Raw genomic sequence first — 17,391 nt, 5'->3', positions numbered from 1 at the left:
TTCTAGTCATCGGGGCGCTCGTAGTTGTTATAATTGCACACATGATGCCATGGGCGCCACAGTTCGAGACCCAAAAGCCATGGTGCTGTCAGATGCACATCCAAAAACGATGCATTGTTCTCTTCTAAGCGTCGGGTGTGGGACATGAAGGATAGACTTTCAACTGTTGGCATGGTTCTGTTCATTGTCTCGTAGTACACAATGTCAAGTTGCCGAGCGTATTTGAGGTAGTGGCGTCCTCTTCCAGTATTGTGGAGCGCATCAGATATGTATTCGTGTCCATATTCAACTGCTATGTCCCAGTGCACAACGAGCCTTCGGTAGAACATAGGCGCTGCAACGGAGAACAGTTTTCAGCACGTCCGACTCAGCGAGGAAAGGTCATGGTAGGAATCATCTTTGACCTCTTCGAATCAGTATAATCACGAGAATTAATGAGGTAGTGGGTAGTTATATTGGGGCATTCAAGAAACATACGAAGAGACAGACACAATGAAGGATCTCTATAGGGAGATCGTCAAGCTTCATACTGAACGTCATGTTATCGCGCAGGCTTGAAGTATAGGGCGAGCTCCAGTGTTCAAAGAATAGCCCGAAGAGTGGTTTTCGTAGCAAAGATACTAGGGTAGAGTGGGCAGACCAGTGCACAAGCTAGATGGGGATGCAAGAGAGCGGAGATCAATAAAAATAAACAGCAAATCTCAGCACAGAATGGAACGGTGAGAGGAAAATCAAGTTGGTTGAGGTGTATTAAACTAGAGGGAAAGAGGGCCGTAGTTGGGAAAGAGAGGGTACTGAGAGAAGAAGCCAAGCTCCCTGAGTGACTGGTGCCTTTCTAGACTAAGGGTTCTCCCTTTTGTCTTATAATACCTATTAGATCTTCAAAACTGCCTGAGGACATAAGTGCCTCTGGTTTATGTTTATATTACTTCCACTCGTTGCCGACTTCTAACTCTTCGTTTCCAGGCAAATACTCCATCTTTATGCGTGAAGTTAAGCCTTCTTTCATATCCCCAATCAGGCCAGAGCAATCAGAGACTAAGCAAGCGCACTAGAAAATAACATCAGGAAGTTTTGAATGACCAGCGCCTTTGTGTTGGGATCGACCCTTACATGGCCCGCGAACCATTGCAAGGATGGGAAGAGGGATGACTTGTCAGCATCCTCTACACCGGGGTGGAGGAGGAACATGGCGTCGCCCTATACCAAAACAGAGCGATGGAAGCGATTTCGAGATAGGAACAACATGGTAACAAATGTTAGGGGCTTTGAATATTTGGAAGGCCCTTCAGGACTCCGTCAATGCCACAGGCTGACTGTGTTCCAATCCAAATAAACATTTGAGATATGAGAATGTTCGAGGGGGCCGATTTCAGTGTATGTATCGTACATCTGCAATAAATCGAGGAGAGTAATGAGCAGATTATCTCACATAGTGAGCAGGAAGTGAGAAGTGAAGAAAAAGATCCAACCCGTTTCTACCTACGGTCATCTATAAAGAAAATAGACACAAAGGCGCGGAGCATAAGAGAACCTTAAGAAAAACATATATCCGCATGTGTTAACGCCCGTATAGCATGAGATTCCAGCCGAGAAGGAAAATGAAAGAGAAAAGCACAACACCATACACCCTTCGAGATAATAACACCCTCCAAAACCAAGTGACGACGGCCCTGCCCACGGCAAGCGAGTAGATTTGCCACATAAGAATAAGGTGGCAAGCATGCACCAAGACCTCAACGAGGGAAAGAAACGTCACAAGAAGACCGCGTGGTATGTACATCCGTCAAGTCGTATTCCATTGCTAGCTAACTGCCGATAAATGGCGAAGTAGCGAGAGAGAGAAAAGTGGCGAAGAGAAGAGAAAGCGGGAACAGGGACAATCCTTGGAAAGCCAACAGGGAAGGCCTATACATTAGCAGGAAGGAGAAGAGGCCGAAGCTTCACGACTTCGCCATTTGGAATTGTCCTAGGACTCCACCTGTTGCTCCAGGCGTCAGCGCTCCGGGAGTGTGATGTTGAGGGGTTTGAACGCCAGCGTTATTTGGGGTGCTCGGCGTACCAGCAGCTGAGTATATTGTGGCGCCGTTGAGATTTGGTGTTTGATGTGGGTTGATGTGGTATGTCATAGTCGGCATTTGGCCGTTCAACCCCCAAATTTGACCGGAGTACTTGGAGTCGTCGATCTTGCCATTGAAGACCAGTTGGCGCATTTTCCAGAAGATCTCTCCGGTAACGAGGGAGTCAGAGCCGGCTTGGTGTGCTATGCCGACCCGTTTTACTCCAAGTTCGTCTGCGATGTCCTGGAGTCCAGATTTTTGTCCGAGGTTGGTGAGGATCTGAGCGGCCGCCGGTGTTAACGGCGAATCGTTGACCGCTTGGTTGCGTCCCGCGTGTTTCATCAAATATTTGATATCGTATAGCGATGGGAAGAAGATGTTGAGAAGCTTATGGAATTCCTCCTCATTCTCTGGTAACGCTTGGCATAGCATAATCTTCATCAGATAACCAAAGTCGTAGCCGGAATGGAACGAGACCCAATGAACGTCATCCAACAATACCAGTCCAGAACTAATCAGCAAGGCTCCAAATTCAAGCGGGTCGATACCATTCTTCTCATGTGTAGCGAAGTCGATGCCCGCCTTGGCCAGCATCGTCGTTGACTCCTGAGCGTACATGTCCTCTTCAAGCGAGAACCGGAAGTTGAATTGCCATGTGCACGGCGCAGGTACCAGGCCGTTCCCCAGCGGTTGTCCGTTCGCGTCGGTAGCATCCGGCGGTGGCACTTCTCCCTTCTCCGAGAAAAGGGTAATTCCAAGCTGTATCATCTTCAACAGGTCGACGTTGCATCTTAAGGTTTGGTAGTGGTAGTCTGCTTTGTTCGTGAACGATCCAATCGGGCGCGCGACAATTCCGGGGAACTCTGTGTCCTTCAGGAAGTTAGCACGACGTGGCCAGAAGAACTCTAGGTTATAAAAGTCAGCTCACCATGCTGATGTAGGGATACTTCTCGACGAGATGTCTCAGGACCGCCATCTCCTGGGCGAGATTGTGCTTCCATACGTCGCGTATCCGCGTCTTAACACCGGCGCCCTTCCCTTCAAGCGTGAACCTCCCATCGTGCGCCTGGTGTGATTGCTGCTGCTGCATCTGCGCACCCCTCGCAAACCCCATCTGAGCCGCATGGCTCGCGAGCCCCGTACCTCCACCATCCGCGGCAGCTCCGAATCCCGCAACAGACATTCCATTCCCTACCCCCGCTGCACCAGACAACGTAAACGGATTCATATTTGCATTCGGGTTCGCGGTTGTGAAACCAGGGTGGCCGCCAAGCGAGGGCGGCGGGAGAGCTGTGTTGCTAGACTGGGCGTGAGGCGGGTGATGTTGCGGTTGCTGCTGTTGCTGGAGATGGGCCTGTTGCTGGGCTGCTAGATGGGAGTAGGGACCGGTAATGCCGGTAGGGCCGCCGTATCGGCCGACGGGAGGGGGCATGATATCGGTAATTGAATCGGTTTCGACTGCAACTCGAGGGGCTGGTCATGCATCTGAGATTGGTGGGATTCTTGATGGGAATGAAGACACAGCAGCAGGATAATGCCGGGTCCGCTACTAGAATGGGAAGGCGGAGAGACCTTGTTCGGCTGGATCTGGTTTAGCGCGCCAAGCTTGAGTTTCTCCAGCGTCCCTTCGCAACTGACGACTTCGAAACCACCACGAGAATCGCCGACTGTCTTCACGTTGTTGTCCGCTTCCATTGCGCTCGGAATACGGTGGGATCTACTGCCGAACTTACTACCGTCGCTCCTTATCACCAATTGATCACTTTGCCGTCGCGCAATCTTCCACCGACACAATGGTTCCCAACCCCACCGGTTTCAACGTCAACGAGTTCAAGGCCGCCGCCAACCCGCGGTCGATCTGGGCTAAGCGGGATCCCTGGGCCCGATAGTACGGTCTCCAACTGACATTTGACTGGTTCATATGGGCTGACTGTTCCGCAGCGAGGCGTGGAGATATACCGGACCATTCAGCCGCTTCCAGCGATTCAAGAGCATCTTCCCTGGCTTCGGTATCGCTAGCGTTGCGTTCGCCGGCTACTGCGCTTACGAGTACTTCTTCATCAAGGACGACCACCACCACGGCGATGGCCACCACTGAGTTTCTCAGTCGGATGGAAGATAAGAGGTTATGGGAGGGTTAGATGTGCCCTAGAGCGGAGGATACCCCGGCTTTCTCAGTGAAGCGGTCTCGCTCTGGAGGCGACTGCGCGCCAGAGATGATATCTGAGGTTGTGCTATATTATAGAAGGGTCTGATCGGAATATTCCTGGTCATTATGCATGAGCCCTCTCTGCAAACGGCGCCTGGGTTTGATTTGTCAGTGTACATAGCATTGTTTTCGTGTATCAAAACTACTGATATCTCTGTGACACAAATGGATTCGTTTGTTCTACAGACTCACTACTCAAGGCATGAGGTCATTCTCAAGCGGTTCAAATCGCGGTAGTGATATCATAACATTCCAATCATCATTTGTCTATATACGAGAACGAATAAAATCCACAATCCAAAGGAATCTATTCTTCAAAAACCAATGAAATGCCATCATCTCCAGCCGTAACAACTCTCTTGCCGTCAAATCCCTGAACAAAGCCCATGATTCCACCTGCTTGCTCGCCATCATCATTCTCGGTCAGACCGAGGTGCCCCTTCCATTCGTTCAGCAATCCGTGGCCAGCGGCAGTAGTACCGCCACGAGCATCCCATCGTCGAACAACACCGTCAATGCCGACAGACGTCAGGAGGTAAGATCGGTGACCTGTTGTTGCCGCAGCAAGGGGACTGGGGCGGACTAATGGTGCGGCCGCGGCGCGGCTCTGGAGAAACTCAACCTTGACCACGGCACCCTCATGTGCCTCCTTGATGTGTCGACGGACAGCGAAGCGATGAGCGGTGTCGAATAGGGCAATGGAGCCATCGACTGAGCCGGCAGCGAGGAGGGTCAATGGAGGAGCGGAGAAGGAAAGAGTCTCGACGCTGTCGGATTGAGGCTGGAGAGAGGCGAGAAGGGTACCCGCTGTGGCGGCGGAGGTCTGAGCAGCAGGCCTGCCCTTGGCCTTGGAGGCAGCACCGGCACCAGCGCCAGCACCAGCTTGGCCGAGACGCGGAAGACCGACAATCTTGATGTGTCCCTCCGCTCCACCAACAGCCGCAAACCCACCACCGGGAGCAATCGCAACAGAGTACAGACCACCCTCGACGACGAACCGCTGATCCTCGGCCGTCAAGCCAACAACAGCGCTCGTTCCAGCGGAGTATGAGACACCAGCCGCCGCAGCAGCGCCAAATACATCGTAAACGTAGAAGCTGCCATCCTCGGAAACGGTCGCGAGAAGGTTTCCGTCGGGCGTCCACGCACCTGCCGTGCAAGGTCCTGTGTGCTGGAAGAAACTCTGGACGATCGAGATAGGCTCCGATGCCTCCTTGTGGTTGATCCGGAACACCCACGCACTGCCATCGTTGCCTCCGAGTGCGACAACATTCGCCTTCTCCTCCTCCTCGCCGCGCCCAGTGTTGGTAGGACAAATAGCGATCCAGTTAATTTCCTCGACCTCCTGCACCTCAGCGACAAATTCCCAAGCCGTACCGTCCAACTTTCCCGTTGTGTCTCTCCAAGCGCGCAGCTTTCCATCCAGGCCCGCCGTAAGAACATACTCGCCGCGCGGCTCTGTGAACGCTACCGCATTAACACTGTCACTGTGTCCCTCCATCTTCAAAAGAGCCTTCAGTGACTCCCGCTCCCGTCGCGGCTGCGGATCGCTCTCATAGCTGGCGGGTAGAACGGGTCTGTCTGTGTTCGGGGTTGAGTCGAAGAGGTAAGCGCTGTCGTCTCCGGAACCAGTAATGACAATGTTATTGTGGATGGGGTGTTGCGCGATGCAGAAAATCGAGTCGTTGTGGGCGTCAAAATGGGCGCCGGAGTCATTCTGAAGTTCGATTTCTTGCTCTTCGAAGGCCATCTCCTGGTCGCCGTCGGCGTCCTCGCCATCGGACTCCATGGGGTGGTCTTCATCGCGGGTGAAGATCTCCTCGGCTTCGTCGGCGTCGATGAAGGCGTCTTCTTCGTTGGGGCGGTTGGGATTTGAGGAGGACATCGTGAGATATGCAGAGTATGAAGGATAGGAATTTATTTAAAAAGCTTCAAGTGTTTATGAAGCCAGAATGAGATTCTGAAGTAATTGGAAATTTTTAGATTATCCCCGCTTAGAAATTCATTCTTCCCCGCGCTTCCATCAAACAATGCAAACTTGACGTGTGCATGAAACAATTAATCAGACCTTGGTCAAGCATAAATTCTAGTTCTACTTTGCGAAAATATATACCAAACCGCACACTTATATACGCAAAAACGCATCCAGAAATCCACCCAATACACAAAAGGATCTACAGCTTGGGGCCAGCTTGTCGGCGCATTGCTGCTTCCTGATCACGAAGGAGTCGTCGCAGAATCTTCCCGCTTGGGCTCTTGGGAACAGTCTCGATGAACCGGACGCCGCCCTTTAACCACTTATGCCGCGCCTTGTGATCTTGCACGTATTTTAAGATTGACTTGACTGTTGCCTCGTCGTCTGGCCCGGCCTCGGCCGATTTGGTCACGATCGCCTTGGGAACTTCACCGGCAGCGTCGTCGGGAATGGCAATGACAGCGCAGTCCGCGACTGCCGGGTGGGTGAGGAGATGAGCTTCAAGTTCGGCTGGGGCGACTTGATGACCCTAAAGAAAAAAATGTCAGCCGTCGATTAGCTAGAGTGCTGTTTGGACGACGAACCTTGACTTTGATCAGCTCTTTGATTCGGTCGACAATGACCAAGTGTTCCTTGCCCTTGTCGCTCTTTCGAATCACTGCTTCATCACCAGTATGCATCCACCCATCGCCGAAGGTCTCCTTGGTAGCCTTCTCGTTGTTGAGATAGCCGAGAACGACACTAGGAGCTCGGACCCAAAGCTCCCCAGGAGTGTCGTATTGGGTGACCTCCTCTCCTTCCGGGATTACTATACGTGCCTCTACGCCGGGAATGAGCCAACCGGAAGATCCGAGCATGATGTCGTCGAAGTGTGTGGCTGAGACAACCGTTGCTGTTTCGGTAAGGCCTGAAAATAGTCAGTACAAACCGACTGTGCGCAAAAACCAAGACACCAACCATATGCCTGCCGAATAGCGACCTTCGGGTACATCTTTTGAAAGTCGAGGGCTGTTTCTTGTCCAAGTGGTGCAGCTCCAGTTAGGAGGGCCACTGCCGAGCTGAGGTCATACTCCGCGCAGACATCTGGGCTGCGAAGCATATTGATGATGATCGGAGGAACCTAGAAGCGCGTTAGACAAGTTCCTTCTAGATGAGGAACTACCTACCACAAACAGCACAGAGATCCTGAACTTCTGAACAGCAGCCAAGCACGTCCTCAGCTCGAACTTGGGAAGAACTATGACTTGGTCACCCCTGAAGGTTCCGGCATGACAGATAACGACCAATCCATAAATATGACTTTGGGGAAGAAGACCCAGCAATACGTCGCTATAGTAGCTTCCGTCGGCATTCTTCTTGTTGTCACGCCAGGACTTCTCCAAGGCCGTCATCTGCAAAACGTTGGAAATGACATTACGGTGCGCGATCATCACTCCTTTCTATATTCTCCGTCAGCATTGCAACCGCCTTCAACTGGGGGTCACGTACAGGTAATCCAGAAGTTCCGCTGGAATAGCAGAGATAAGCAGTCCGCCGCGCACCTTCACCAGCACGCCAGTTGAGCTTCTCTAGACTCGGCAGAGACTTTCCTTCCTCGACAAACTGCGAGAGTGTCTTATACTGCGTCGGGATCTTTCCGCCGCCGGGTAAGGTATCAATCAGGTAAATGCGGTCCTTCGGCAACCCAGCCGCAGATGCCGCCTTCAAAGCCGTAGGAAGAAGCGGGACGCATGTGAACAAGGCTTTCGCTTTGGAATCGAGCAATTGATGCTTGAGCTCCTCTGCATTGTAGGCCGCGTTAGCGGGGGAAACAATACCACCCAGCTCGTGTGTCGCCCAGCCCAAAGGTAACGTGTCGATCTAGCGCAGGAGATGGTTAGCATCCTCGCCTAGGCACCAACAACTTTCGACCGCTCAACTTACCGTATTCACGCTAAATATGACGAGTGTCTTGTCCCATTCCGAGCCCCTGTTGGGCGCCCAGTCAAGCGTCTTCGCGAGAGCACGCGCCATGTACTGCACCCTGTCCTTTACCTCAAGCGTTGAGTACGTCTTCCCGGTAAGACCGCAGGTAAATGGGTCTCGCGCTTTGGCTAGAGGATATCGGCCATTGGCGTCTGTGAGCATAAACTGGCTGATCGGAATATTGTCCGGGATAGGCGGTAACACCGCCGGACTCGAAGATGTGAAGACCATGGCTGTAACTGGGCAATTGCACTGTACGAGCGAGGTATGAACAGAAGGTGCAAATAAGGCAGATGGCTAAGGAGACTTGAAAGATGAAAAGAAAAAGCAGCAAGCAGAGGGGGACATTGAAGATGAAATAATTCCGGCTAAGGAGCAATAACCGGGGGCTCGGGGTGTACGTCGTGCGGGGGAAGCTCCAGCGGCTCCACGAGCCTAGGCCCAATCCGGATTGCCGAATTTCTTATCCTCCGGTCGTCCAGCGTCTCTCGGCTCTCGTCCATGGCAATTCACTGTTCATCATTACTTGGGTTGCGTTAAGTAGCCTATCATCATTCCAACCGGATGATGCACCCCTGGGGCGCGGGGAGAGGCGTTTCTACCCCGCGTTACCCCTTACTGCCCTGCGCCGAACGTCTCTCATCTTAATCCTCGCCCAGCCACCAAGATCCACACAGCCGCGTTAGCAACCACAGCGGAGTCAGAACCCAGAACTATATACAAGGAATTTTCAAACTGTCCACGGTATTCACGTCGTTTTTAACGACCGTCCCCAGCTTCGCGATATCGTCCGCCGAGACTTTCTCCATTTTGGTTTTGACCTCCTCCATCGCCTCCTCCGGCTTATCCACCCTAGTAACAAGAAGAGAGAAGGCCGCAAAGACTGCAGACGCGGGATCTTCAACCGCTCCATAGATTGAAACTCCAAGATTGCCAATATCTCCTGTGAGGGTGATAATACGGCCGAGCGTCGCCAACTCAGCGGAATCAATCGCTGCGCCAATGGACGGGAGAAGGAATATTACCCCGAATACAAAGTTCAAGATGATCTCATTCTTTTCTGCTGCTTCGATCTCGCTCGCTTCTGCCGAGACCTTTGCCATCTCCTGCACCGCGAACCGTGTCATCGAAGCCGGGAGAATGGAGCTGTCCACCGCAGCGGACTCGTTTGCCGTCCACAAGTTCAAGAACAAGTTTTCATGAGCATCCGCGAGCATCTCGTTGATGATAGTCAGGTTCGTGAGAGATTTCGATATCAGGTCCTTCGGGTTCGGCACCTCGAAATCGTCCGCGAGCATTGGGAAACCCGTGTAATACATGTTTTCATCATCACAGGGGGTTGAGCTACCTTCGCAACCGGCGTCGATTTTGACTAACAACTTGCCGAGCTTAGTCCAGCTGGACACAATGCCAAAGAGTGACTCGATTTCTTTATAGAAAGCATCGGTGTCGGTACATTCATAGGTCACCGAAAAAACGTCGCTCTCGTACACGTCATACGTCGCGTCAGGGATACTGCTTGGGCAAGCAATTGTGACGTTAGCATATCCTGGCACGCAGTCAGAGCCTGGTGTGCACGTTCCACACGCGGCACTAGGGCAGTCATCGCAGCAGACAATGTTTTTCTCTCGAGTACACGTGAAGTATCGAGATGCGTTGGCGGCCATGTATGATTTCAGTTCTTCGGGAATCAACTCGCTGATGTAGCGGTTATAGACCTTGAACTTGGCATCATAACCATCATCCACTATGGAGGTGTAATTCTCCAAAGCTTTGTCCAGGGTGGTTTGTTGAGCCCCAACGATGTAGGTGTTCATGCAGTAATCTGGTATATTCCCGGAGTCCGCGGATATAGCGTCTAGACTACTGTAAGTCGTATCACAGGCATCCCAATCCTCAGACTCGTCGTCCTCTTCGTCTGCCGTCTCCAGATCAATGGCCCACTCGGAAGTACCAGCCATATTGAGACTCTGATAGTACGTCGTCCGCGTCGACTTGGTCGTGTTCGTCATGTACGCAACCCACTGCGTCGAATCATAGATGATAATGTCCGAGTCCGTCGCCCCATCAAACAGAACCTGCGTCGAGTTATCACTGTCAATGAGCAGATCAATCTCCGCGTTCGCGATATACCCCGCCGTATCCGTGCACATGCCCGGCGTTGCTCCGGATTCCGGTCCAGTAAAGGTACACATTGGGCCTGTGCAGCTTGCATCCGTCATCTCGAACGACCGGCCATAGCTCGTCACGCCAACGACGATTTGCTTCGTGGCTGCACCCGCCTTGGTAAGCATGGCCAGGCTGTACATTGTTTCCGTCAAGTTGACATGAGAACGCAGGCAGTTTCCGCTCGGACATCCGTCTTGCGCGTATGCGTTCCCGTAGTCCCATTGTCCGTGCAGATCGTACGTCATGTAGATGATGTAGTCGACCACCGTTGATATATTGGCAATGGGAAATGCCTGGAGATACCAGTATGAGGCTGGGGCGGCGATGGAAAGCGTCTTGCTGGATGGGAGGCTGTTGCGGACAAGCTTGAGGAATTCAAGGTAGTTGTCGCCGTCGTCGTCGCTGCCGGCTGGGATTCCTGTATGGGATCAGCACATACTCATACTCATGGCGTCTAGGGATAAGGCCAAAGTCTATTGCCTGCACTCACCTGGGATATCCGGCTCCCCGGGGTATTCCCAGTCAAAGTCGACGCCGTCAAGGTCATATTCATTCACGAAGTCAACAATGTTCTTCGCAAAAGTCTCTCTATTCGCCGCTTCAACTCCAGTCCGAAAGATCGAGTACGTCGCCGTGTTTGTCGAGAAACCCCAGCCACCAAAGGACATGACTTTCTTAACATCCGTCAAGTTCCTAAAATCCGTCCAGGTATTCCAGCGGTCCGTGACGCTAATCTCATAGTCCGAGCTGATGTTGCCAAAGGCATAATGGACATGCGTGTACTTGCTCGTGTCGATGTCAGACGCCGGCATATTCAGGCAGTCCCGGTCCGCCCCGTACGCTTCGTAGTAGCCCACGGCCATGAACTCGTCCGGCCCGTCCGCATCGTTCGTGATGGCTGTTCCACAGCTGTCAATGCAACCGTTGCTCCCTGCAGCCGCGGTCCCCGGAGCGCCCGTCGGCGACTCAGACACGGTGCAGTACTCTGGCGTGATTCCGCACTGTCCCCAGATGTCGCAGCAGGCGTTGAGCGGGCACGGATTCAGAGACGTCCAGAGGAAGGCGGAGGTATCGCCCTCGGGCTGCTGGGTTCCTGGGACCTGTGGCCCGCAGACGGCGTTTGCGATGGGCGCGGGGAAGGGCGAGTCGCCGTCGCTGAGGCAGATGGTTTGTCCGGCCTGGAGGTCGTCGCAGCCCATCCAGCCCCAGGTGTATGTGTTGAAGTCCTCCAGATCGTCCAGGGTGATGCTATTGGCGGAAGCTAGTGCGGAGCAGGAGTCCCCTGCCTGCACGGTGTAGCTGTAGCATGTCCCGTTGTCGTATGGCTTTGGAGATAAATCCGGTAAGGTCCCTTTTGAGCAGCAGACGTACTGCCCGACGGCTAATGTGGAGCATAGGTCTGATGCTGAGTTGTACTCCGTGAATTCTGCTGCTGTGATTCCGCATTCTTCAACCAGTGAAGCGCAGGAGTCGCCTGATACGACTTGTACATAGGAGCAAGTCGCTCGGGTCCTGAGAGGGTGGGAGTGGGAAACTCCGTGGTGCTGTCGATGGCGCAGAGAATGTGAGTGACTTGGCGAGGAGAGCCCGGTGCTGTTGTTGGGAAGTGGCTTGTTAATCAATCGTGGGGCAACGAGCAAGGGTACGTTGTTTACTTCCTTGGAAGAATCGAATCCCTGAACGCAATCCCCGTCACTCCAGAGCCGCATGTGTTTCTGCACCGCGGCTAAATCACCTTGGGTGTCCACAGAGATTCCCAACGTCTTTCGGCTGTGGAATTACATGCCTGGAGAACAGTTTGGTTGAAAACTCCAGGATTGTCGTTAACGTTGCTGGCGAAATTCTGGACAAGCGCATCGACGGCCTTGGTGTTCTGCAACTGGAACCCAATATGGACACCCACAACGACTCGACCCGCATGTGCGAAGATATCATCCCGGCCACTGTTTGCCGCGCTGCTGAGATACTTCTGGATCTTATCCGTCAATGCCAGGGTTGAATCAATGGCAGAGCCATCCGCAGATCCCCACCACCCAAGCTCGAGAGTGGTCATAACATGGTCGAAATTGGCTCCGGTTTTGGCGCTCGCCCGGGCTGAGGTCTCACTGCTGGCTTCCCATGCAAGACTCGAGCCATTGGTCGAACAGGCGAAGATGGTTTTGTGCGTCTCGGGATCGTCTAGCGGGTTGTAGATAGCAAGATCCAGGAGCAGAGCTTCTTCGCAAACGGCAATGTAGGCCGGGTCATGGTATGCAGTCCAGTCTCTTGGTACGGAAGAGTCACAGGAGTCTGGGCAACGGCTGATCCTGGCTCGGAGGGTTTTGGCTTGAGAAGACAAAAGAAGTGATGAGAAAGCAACCGTCGAGTACAGCTTGAGCTTCATCTTGGCTCTGCCGCTGATGTGGCCGAGACTGCGATGAACAATGGTCGGAGTCTCTGACCTGCGAGTCGGGCCTGGTATTAATATTTGCAAAAGGTACTTTTGTCAAGATATCACTCCGTCTGAGGGCTTTTAGCCTGTTCAAGCAATCTCCGCGAGCTCCAGCTCAAGACCAGGGGAAGTTTCTTTCGGAATTGAAATAAGATAATGAAGGGGAACGGATACGGGACCGGTCAGTGACAAATAACAATAACTCATGGTCTAAAATGGTCCGGTCCATCTTGAGGTCCTGTTGCCTTCGCCACTACCGGGGGCCTACTTCCTGAGTAGTTCCACTTCGGACCTGGTCGTCCGTGGAGCACAACTAGCACAACCTCGATCTACTCCACTGATTCGAGCCAGTCAAGCATCAATGATACGAGTCCACTCGCAATCACATGCCTCCAGTTAGATTTGATCTATGCCAGGGGAGCAGACACTAACAGTTTTAGCCCAAGGAGCCGGCCATGGATCCAGGTTAGCAACAATTGTACAAGCTTGGTACGCATATTGGAAAATTGCTGAATACCATTTAAATCCTGCCGGATTTCCGAACAGCCATGATAAGCATGAAAAGCTTCCTCTCGTCCTCGTGAGGATTTCTTGTTTACATGCGCATTCTGTGCAAATAATTTCTACGGTTTCTGTCTGCCAAGATGAAGTTGCCGTTCTTTCTTCTACTATCCTACCTTGTGGCCTATGTGAGTGCCTATGCTATGCCTGGCGCCTACGAAAGGATTCTCTACTATTATGCCTACAAGCTTGACTGCGCAATCAATGGCGAGCCCAAAACCGTCGGCGCCAGATGCGGGCCCAACTGTTCCTTCAACGAGTTTCTGTCCTACATCGATGAGGACCTTCGAGTTTCCAAAACGCAACTCGATATCACCTCCGACGAGTTTCCGGATGTCGACCGCACCGCTAAGAAGTTAGAAAGTCTGGATATAACGGGGGTTTACACCCCAGACACAATTTTGCCGGGGAAGGGTTTAACTTCAAACGGGGCCGATATCCCGCGCCTTATCGATGGTGTGGCCAAATTCATCCGACAGAACATCGACGAAGTTTCGGATAAAACCATCAAGCAAGGTATTCTGAGGTCTTCGAACAGAGCCTTGTTTTACCGGCGCCACGCGACCTCGAAGGAAATCCAAAGGTCGATTAAAATCGACTGGGACACTACTACCAAGGAGCTGAGATTCGGCGATGGCACACGACAAAGCTTCACGTTCATCGACGTGCGTTCCACTGTGGAAAAGATGGAAACCACAATGCCGGACCTCGAGACCAGGGTCAAAAAACTCCACGATACAGTACACGACGGCAATGTTGATGCTCTTAAGACGCTTGTTAGGGCTGCAAATCAATGCTGAAAGGCAATGAATATGCGGAGTTCTTTTCGGCTACATGTACCCGTCCAATTCATTAGATGTCCTTTATATTAGCCTGTTGGTTTTGCCCATCGACTTCTAGCTGGAACCCGGTGACCTACAGCCCCTAATGTACTTTCCAATGTTATATATACAACCTTCCCAGGCGAGTTCTCGCACGATGGATTTACAACCCATGCTCTAGGAAGTTCCAATTTCTCTTCATCAGTACAACGGTAAGTAGTCTACCTATATGGAACATTAGAAAGTCCAGAACGCGTTTTGTGGGCACATATTAAACACCTGCGAGTCGACGGCCCAGCCATGAGACCTCGGATAGTTTCGGAGCTTCCCTTCTCAGAAAAAAGTGCGCTCGTCAAAATATTGTCACAGGGACAAGAGGGTTGAACCGTGGGCCTGCCAGTCAAGGCTGAACCCAGGCCCCTCCAAGTTCCGGCTCCGAGATATAATTAACAAACATGATCCCACAGCGGTCCTCTAATTTGCAATCAAGCCAATTAGCGCCTGCGTTCCGCGCTATCATAGACACTCCGGGTCCGGTCATGGGTGCTAGAAGAGCAGTCGTACTCTAGCGAGGTCTTACGGCAATCTTGCCCCTGGTGGCCTGCTTATCAGACTGACGGGTATCTCGGATGCGGTACGTACCTAAGCCCGGACAAGAAAGCTTAGCCCGTGTATGGTTCTTAGTTGGGCCTTGGCCCCTGGCTCGAGGGTGTTGGTCTATCACCGGATCCTCACTAGCTGCGCCCCGGGCCCGCACTACCCTGCCTATGTGGACCCTCAAAATGTGCAGCTGGCTTGCGCTGTGACTGTGATGAGGGATTCAGAACCTTCTCTTTGGAGTATTTGTCATTTGATTCAATTTATTATATCCTTATCTCCGGACTACGTTCACACTGAGGAAGGAAAGTGCCGCGATCGGTATTAAACCTCCGTACCGTACCGTACCCACCGAAGCAGGCAGGTTTCGCGTCTCCGACAAGCGATAACACCCCGAACTCCCAGGTGTCGGATCTCCTTCCGTTATTCTGGCCTCGCATCTTGTTCTGATCCTGATTGATACTGACCACTGTTTACGCCAGGTACGACTATTTCCTTTGGCTTTGGAGGCTGCGTCGTCGTTTCCTTTCTGGCAGTTACCTACACCGGCTCTTCTGAAGCAACGAAGGCTTTCGATCCACCTTGCTATGGGTTTCAAGTACAAGCCAGAGCAGTGTGATGCTGCCATTCAGGGCAAAAGGGTCCCCGAAAGACTGAACGGCTGTCATATACTCTGCCTCATTAGGGGAATTCGATACCATCATGGGTTCGCAACAGAGCTGCAGGGCCATTATCGCTTGAAGAGTATAAATAGGGCTCTTCATGCGCGGAGTATAATGAGCAACATTGTCCCTGATTTTAACAGCGCTGACGACATGCCCTACTGTATCTGGCATCCTGAAGTGGCGACCGAGGACACTTACCGCAAGCTTTCAGCCCGGTACCCAGAACTGCGGTATCAAGTCGGACGGGCTTGCGCGGTTGCGGGCTATGTGGATCTGTACAAAGAGCTGGATTTGCTTCCTGATGTACATATTGCTGAGGAGGCCCGCGACAACGGGTGTGCCGAGATCTTCGACATGATCATGGGTCAAGCGGACAGGTACGATGTGATGAACGACTATACGCGTACCGTCAACGTGGACAACCCACGGAAGGCTTGTTTGAATGGGGATACGGCTGTGCGCTCCTCCCTTGAGGTCAAGCAAGAGCATTCTCGTGACTTCAAGTCAACTCACTATTTCAATATCACCGAAGATCAGAGTATTGGAATCGATACCACGCCGGCTCGAGAAGCTACCGCGGACGATGTCTCTCCGCTCCTGTACTCCCCTCTACCTATGGATCTGCCAACCGTGAATAAAGATCTACTCATCCTAATGGCCGCGTACTATGGCGACATCGACCGCTATGTCCGATTACGACGCCCGGTCATGATACAATATGAATATATATTCGTCATCCGCGGTATATTTCACAATACAATGTTTGCCAAATGGTGGTCATTTCAGGACCTCACAATGGACGACGGGCGGCTTGACGATAGCAGTGAACTACGTGCCATACAATGGAGGATAGACCGAGCCATAACTGCCCGCTTCATCATGAATAACGATCTGTCCCGCATACTCTCAAGGCCCGATACCGCCCCCGATTGCATCTGGTATCCGACCTTGGCCTCGCCGGAGACGTATGGGGCACTCGCGAAGAGAATTCCTCGAATGGTAGGTAGAGTCGCCCGCGCGTGTATTGTCGGCAACTACGTCCGCACATACGAAAACCTGCCGGATTTCAAACCAACTGAACCCATGATGCGTGAAGCCAAGGAGAGCCGGAATCCATTCTTCCTCGAGGATTTACGACGACGAGCAATGGAGCATGGAATTGATCTCGATTCTTCACCCGAGCAAGACTATGAATATGACAAAATATATCCTACCGTACGACAACTCCATGAGAAGTCCACTGGGAGGCTGGACAAGAAGCTCGGTGCTTTCTCGGTGGCTGGCGGAACCGAGTTCCATAATGTGTATGATGGGTACGCCTGCGGAATCACTGCTGTAGAGGTCTCTCTATGTGCTCCTGATGAGTGGAAGAAGGAGGACTATCAGTATTTCGAGGACATGTATAAGGGAGAGGAATTCCTGCAGGGGTTCCAGGAATAGGACCTTTGACAACTGGATCTTTTCCATTATGCTTGGATATTTCGCGGTAATCGATACATTAGGCTTTCTCTGTGATATCGATGATCTTGGAGCGCTATCAACCCTCTACCATGTAGGATCTATCAATGCATTGCTAGCTATATAGTCTTTTGCCTACTTACACTACTCCAACTCGGCGCGTCCCTGACCCAGTATATAATGCCTCTTTCAGGAGCCATGTCCTTGTGTTTATGAGCGAGTGTGGCGTTGGATCGCTTGTACTTCGCGCTGTACTCAAGTCTTCTAACTTAGTTTGGTCCTGTCAGCACATCCCGCTGGGCCATAAGAACAATGGATCTGCCCTTATCCTTTAACTGGGCCCTGTCCTGTGCGGTTTCCGAGATGCTCTGCTACGGTGCTATATATTCGCCAAGCCGTGCCCTCAGAGCATCATTAAGCAATTCGTGAGATATGACGCAAAGCAAGCCGGAAAACGATATCCAGCATAGAAATGAAGTA

At 52.1% G+C, this 17,391-nt stretch overlaps 7 protein-coding genes across 7 annotated transcripts; 3 read left to right on the top strand and 4 right to left on the bottom strand.

Moving 5' to 3' along the window:
- Positions 1-1,412: 1,412 nt before the first annotated feature.
- BDW74DRAFT_34212 (uncharacterized protein) lies at positions 1,413-1,834 on the bottom strand. The gene has a single exon (XM_073732559.1). The coding sequence runs from the start codon at positions 1,723-1,725 to the stop codon at positions 1,489-1,491; it is 237 nt and encodes a 78-aa protein (XP_073582542.1). The 5' UTR covers positions 1,726-1,834; the 3' UTR covers positions 1,413-1,488.
- Positions 1,835-3,531, bottom strand: BDW74DRAFT_34215 (CCR4-NOT core DEDD family RNase subunit POP2). The gene is made up of 2 exons (XM_073732560.1): positions 2,989-3,531; positions 1,835-2,930 (listed from the first exon to the last, which is right to left on the bottom strand). Exons 1-2 carry the CDS (start codon positions 3,490-3,492, stop codon positions 1,944-1,946), a joined length of 1,491 nt encoding a protein of 496 aa, XP_073582541.1. The 5' UTR covers positions 3,493-3,531; the 3' UTR covers positions 1,835-1,943.
- Positions 3,532-3,703: 172 nt separating this feature from the next.
- On the top strand, positions 3,704-4,517 carry BDW74DRAFT_155454 (NADH dehydrogenase [ubiquinone] 1 beta subcomplex subunit 3). The gene is made up of 2 exons (XM_073724835.1): positions 3,704-3,948; positions 4,002-4,517. Exons 1-2 carry the CDS (start codon positions 3,854-3,856, stop codon positions 4,156-4,158), a joined length of 252 nt encoding a protein of 83 aa, XP_073582540.1. The 5' UTR covers positions 3,704-3,853; the 3' UTR covers positions 4,159-4,517.
- A 59-nt stretch (positions 4,518-4,576) lies between these two features.
- BDW74DRAFT_168683 (uncharacterized protein) lies at positions 4,577-8,440 on the bottom strand (the record flags this gene model as incomplete). The annotated part of the gene is made up of 7 exons (XM_073726881.1): positions 4,577-6,117; positions 6,491-6,773; positions 6,829-7,151; positions 7,202-7,364; positions 7,411-7,683; positions 7,733-8,104; positions 8,168-8,440. The coding sequence occupies 7 exons, from the start codon at positions 8,438-8,440 to the stop codon at positions 4,577-4,579; spliced, it is 3,228 nt and encodes a 1,075-aa protein (XP_073582539.1).
- A 354-nt stretch (positions 8,441-8,794) lies between these two features.
- BDW74DRAFT_185906 (uncharacterized protein) lies at positions 8,795-12,761 on the bottom strand (the record flags this gene model as incomplete). Its single annotated transcript, XM_073731147.1, has 5 exons — positions 8,795-10,796; positions 10,869-11,922; positions 12,025-12,141; positions 12,174-12,251; positions 12,282-12,761. 5 exons carry the CDS (start codon positions 12,759-12,761, stop codon positions 8,923-8,925), a joined length of 3,603 nt encoding a protein of 1,200 aa, XP_073582538.1. The 3' UTR covers positions 8,795-8,922.
- A 247-nt stretch (positions 12,762-13,008) lies between these two features.
- BDW74DRAFT_34187 (uncharacterized protein) lies at positions 13,009-14,204 on the top strand. Its single transcript, XM_073732558.1, has one exon. It carries the CDS (start codon positions 13,454-13,456, stop codon positions 14,168-14,170), a length of 717 nt encoding a protein of 238 aa, XP_073582537.1. The 5' UTR covers positions 13,009-13,453; the 3' UTR covers positions 14,171-14,204.
- Positions 14,205-15,375: 1,171 nt separating this feature from the next.
- Positions 15,376-17,103, top strand: BDW74DRAFT_185903 (uncharacterized protein; the record flags this gene model as incomplete). Its single annotated transcript, XM_073731146.1, has 1 exon — positions 15,376-17,103. The coding sequence occupies one exon, from the start codon at positions 15,376-15,378 to the stop codon at positions 16,891-16,893; it is 1,518 nt and encodes a 505-aa protein (XP_073582536.1). The 3' UTR covers positions 16,894-17,103.
- Between the last annotated feature and the right edge of the window lie 288 nt (positions 17,104-17,391).

This window comes from Aspergillus multicolor (genome assembly GCF_047715735.1).
Source record: "Aspergillus multicolor strain CBS 133.54 unplaced genomic scaffold BDW74scaffold_17, whole genome shotgun sequence".
In the NCBI taxonomy this organism is placed as follows: Eukaryota; Fungi; Ascomycota; class Eurotiomycetes; order Eurotiales; family Aspergillaceae; genus Aspergillus; species Aspergillus multicolor.
This window is presented reverse-complemented; position numbering and strand designations above follow the sequence as displayed.

What these genes read in the sequence shown, in the direction of transcription:
- BDW74DRAFT_34212 (XM_073732559.1), bottom strand. Translation starts at nt 1,725, where the DNA reads ATGCTTGCCACCTTATTCTTATGTGGCAAATCTACTCGCTTGCCGTGG.
- BDW74DRAFT_34215 (XM_073732560.1), bottom strand. Translation starts at nt 3,492, where the DNA reads ATGCCCCCTCCCGTCGGCCGATACGGCGGCCCTACCGGCATTACCGGT. An exon ending in AGTATCCCTACATCAGCATG is followed by an intron (nt 2,931 to 2,988) that starts GTGAGCTGACTT and finishes AACTTCCTGAAG; the next exon opens with GACACAGAGTTCCCCGGAAT.
- BDW74DRAFT_155454 (XM_073724835.1), top strand. Translation starts at nt 3,854, where the DNA reads ATGGTTCCCAACCCCACCGGTTTCAACGTCAACGAGTTCAAGGCCGCC. An exon ending in CGGGATCCCTGGGCCCGATA is followed by an intron (nt 3,949 to 4,001) that starts GTACGGTCTCCA and finishes ACTGTTCCGCAG; the next exon opens with CGAGGCGTGGAGATATACCG.
- BDW74DRAFT_34187 (XM_073732558.1), top strand. Translation starts at nt 13,454, where the DNA reads ATGAAGTTGCCGTTCTTTCTTCTACTATCCTACCTTGTGGCCTATGTG.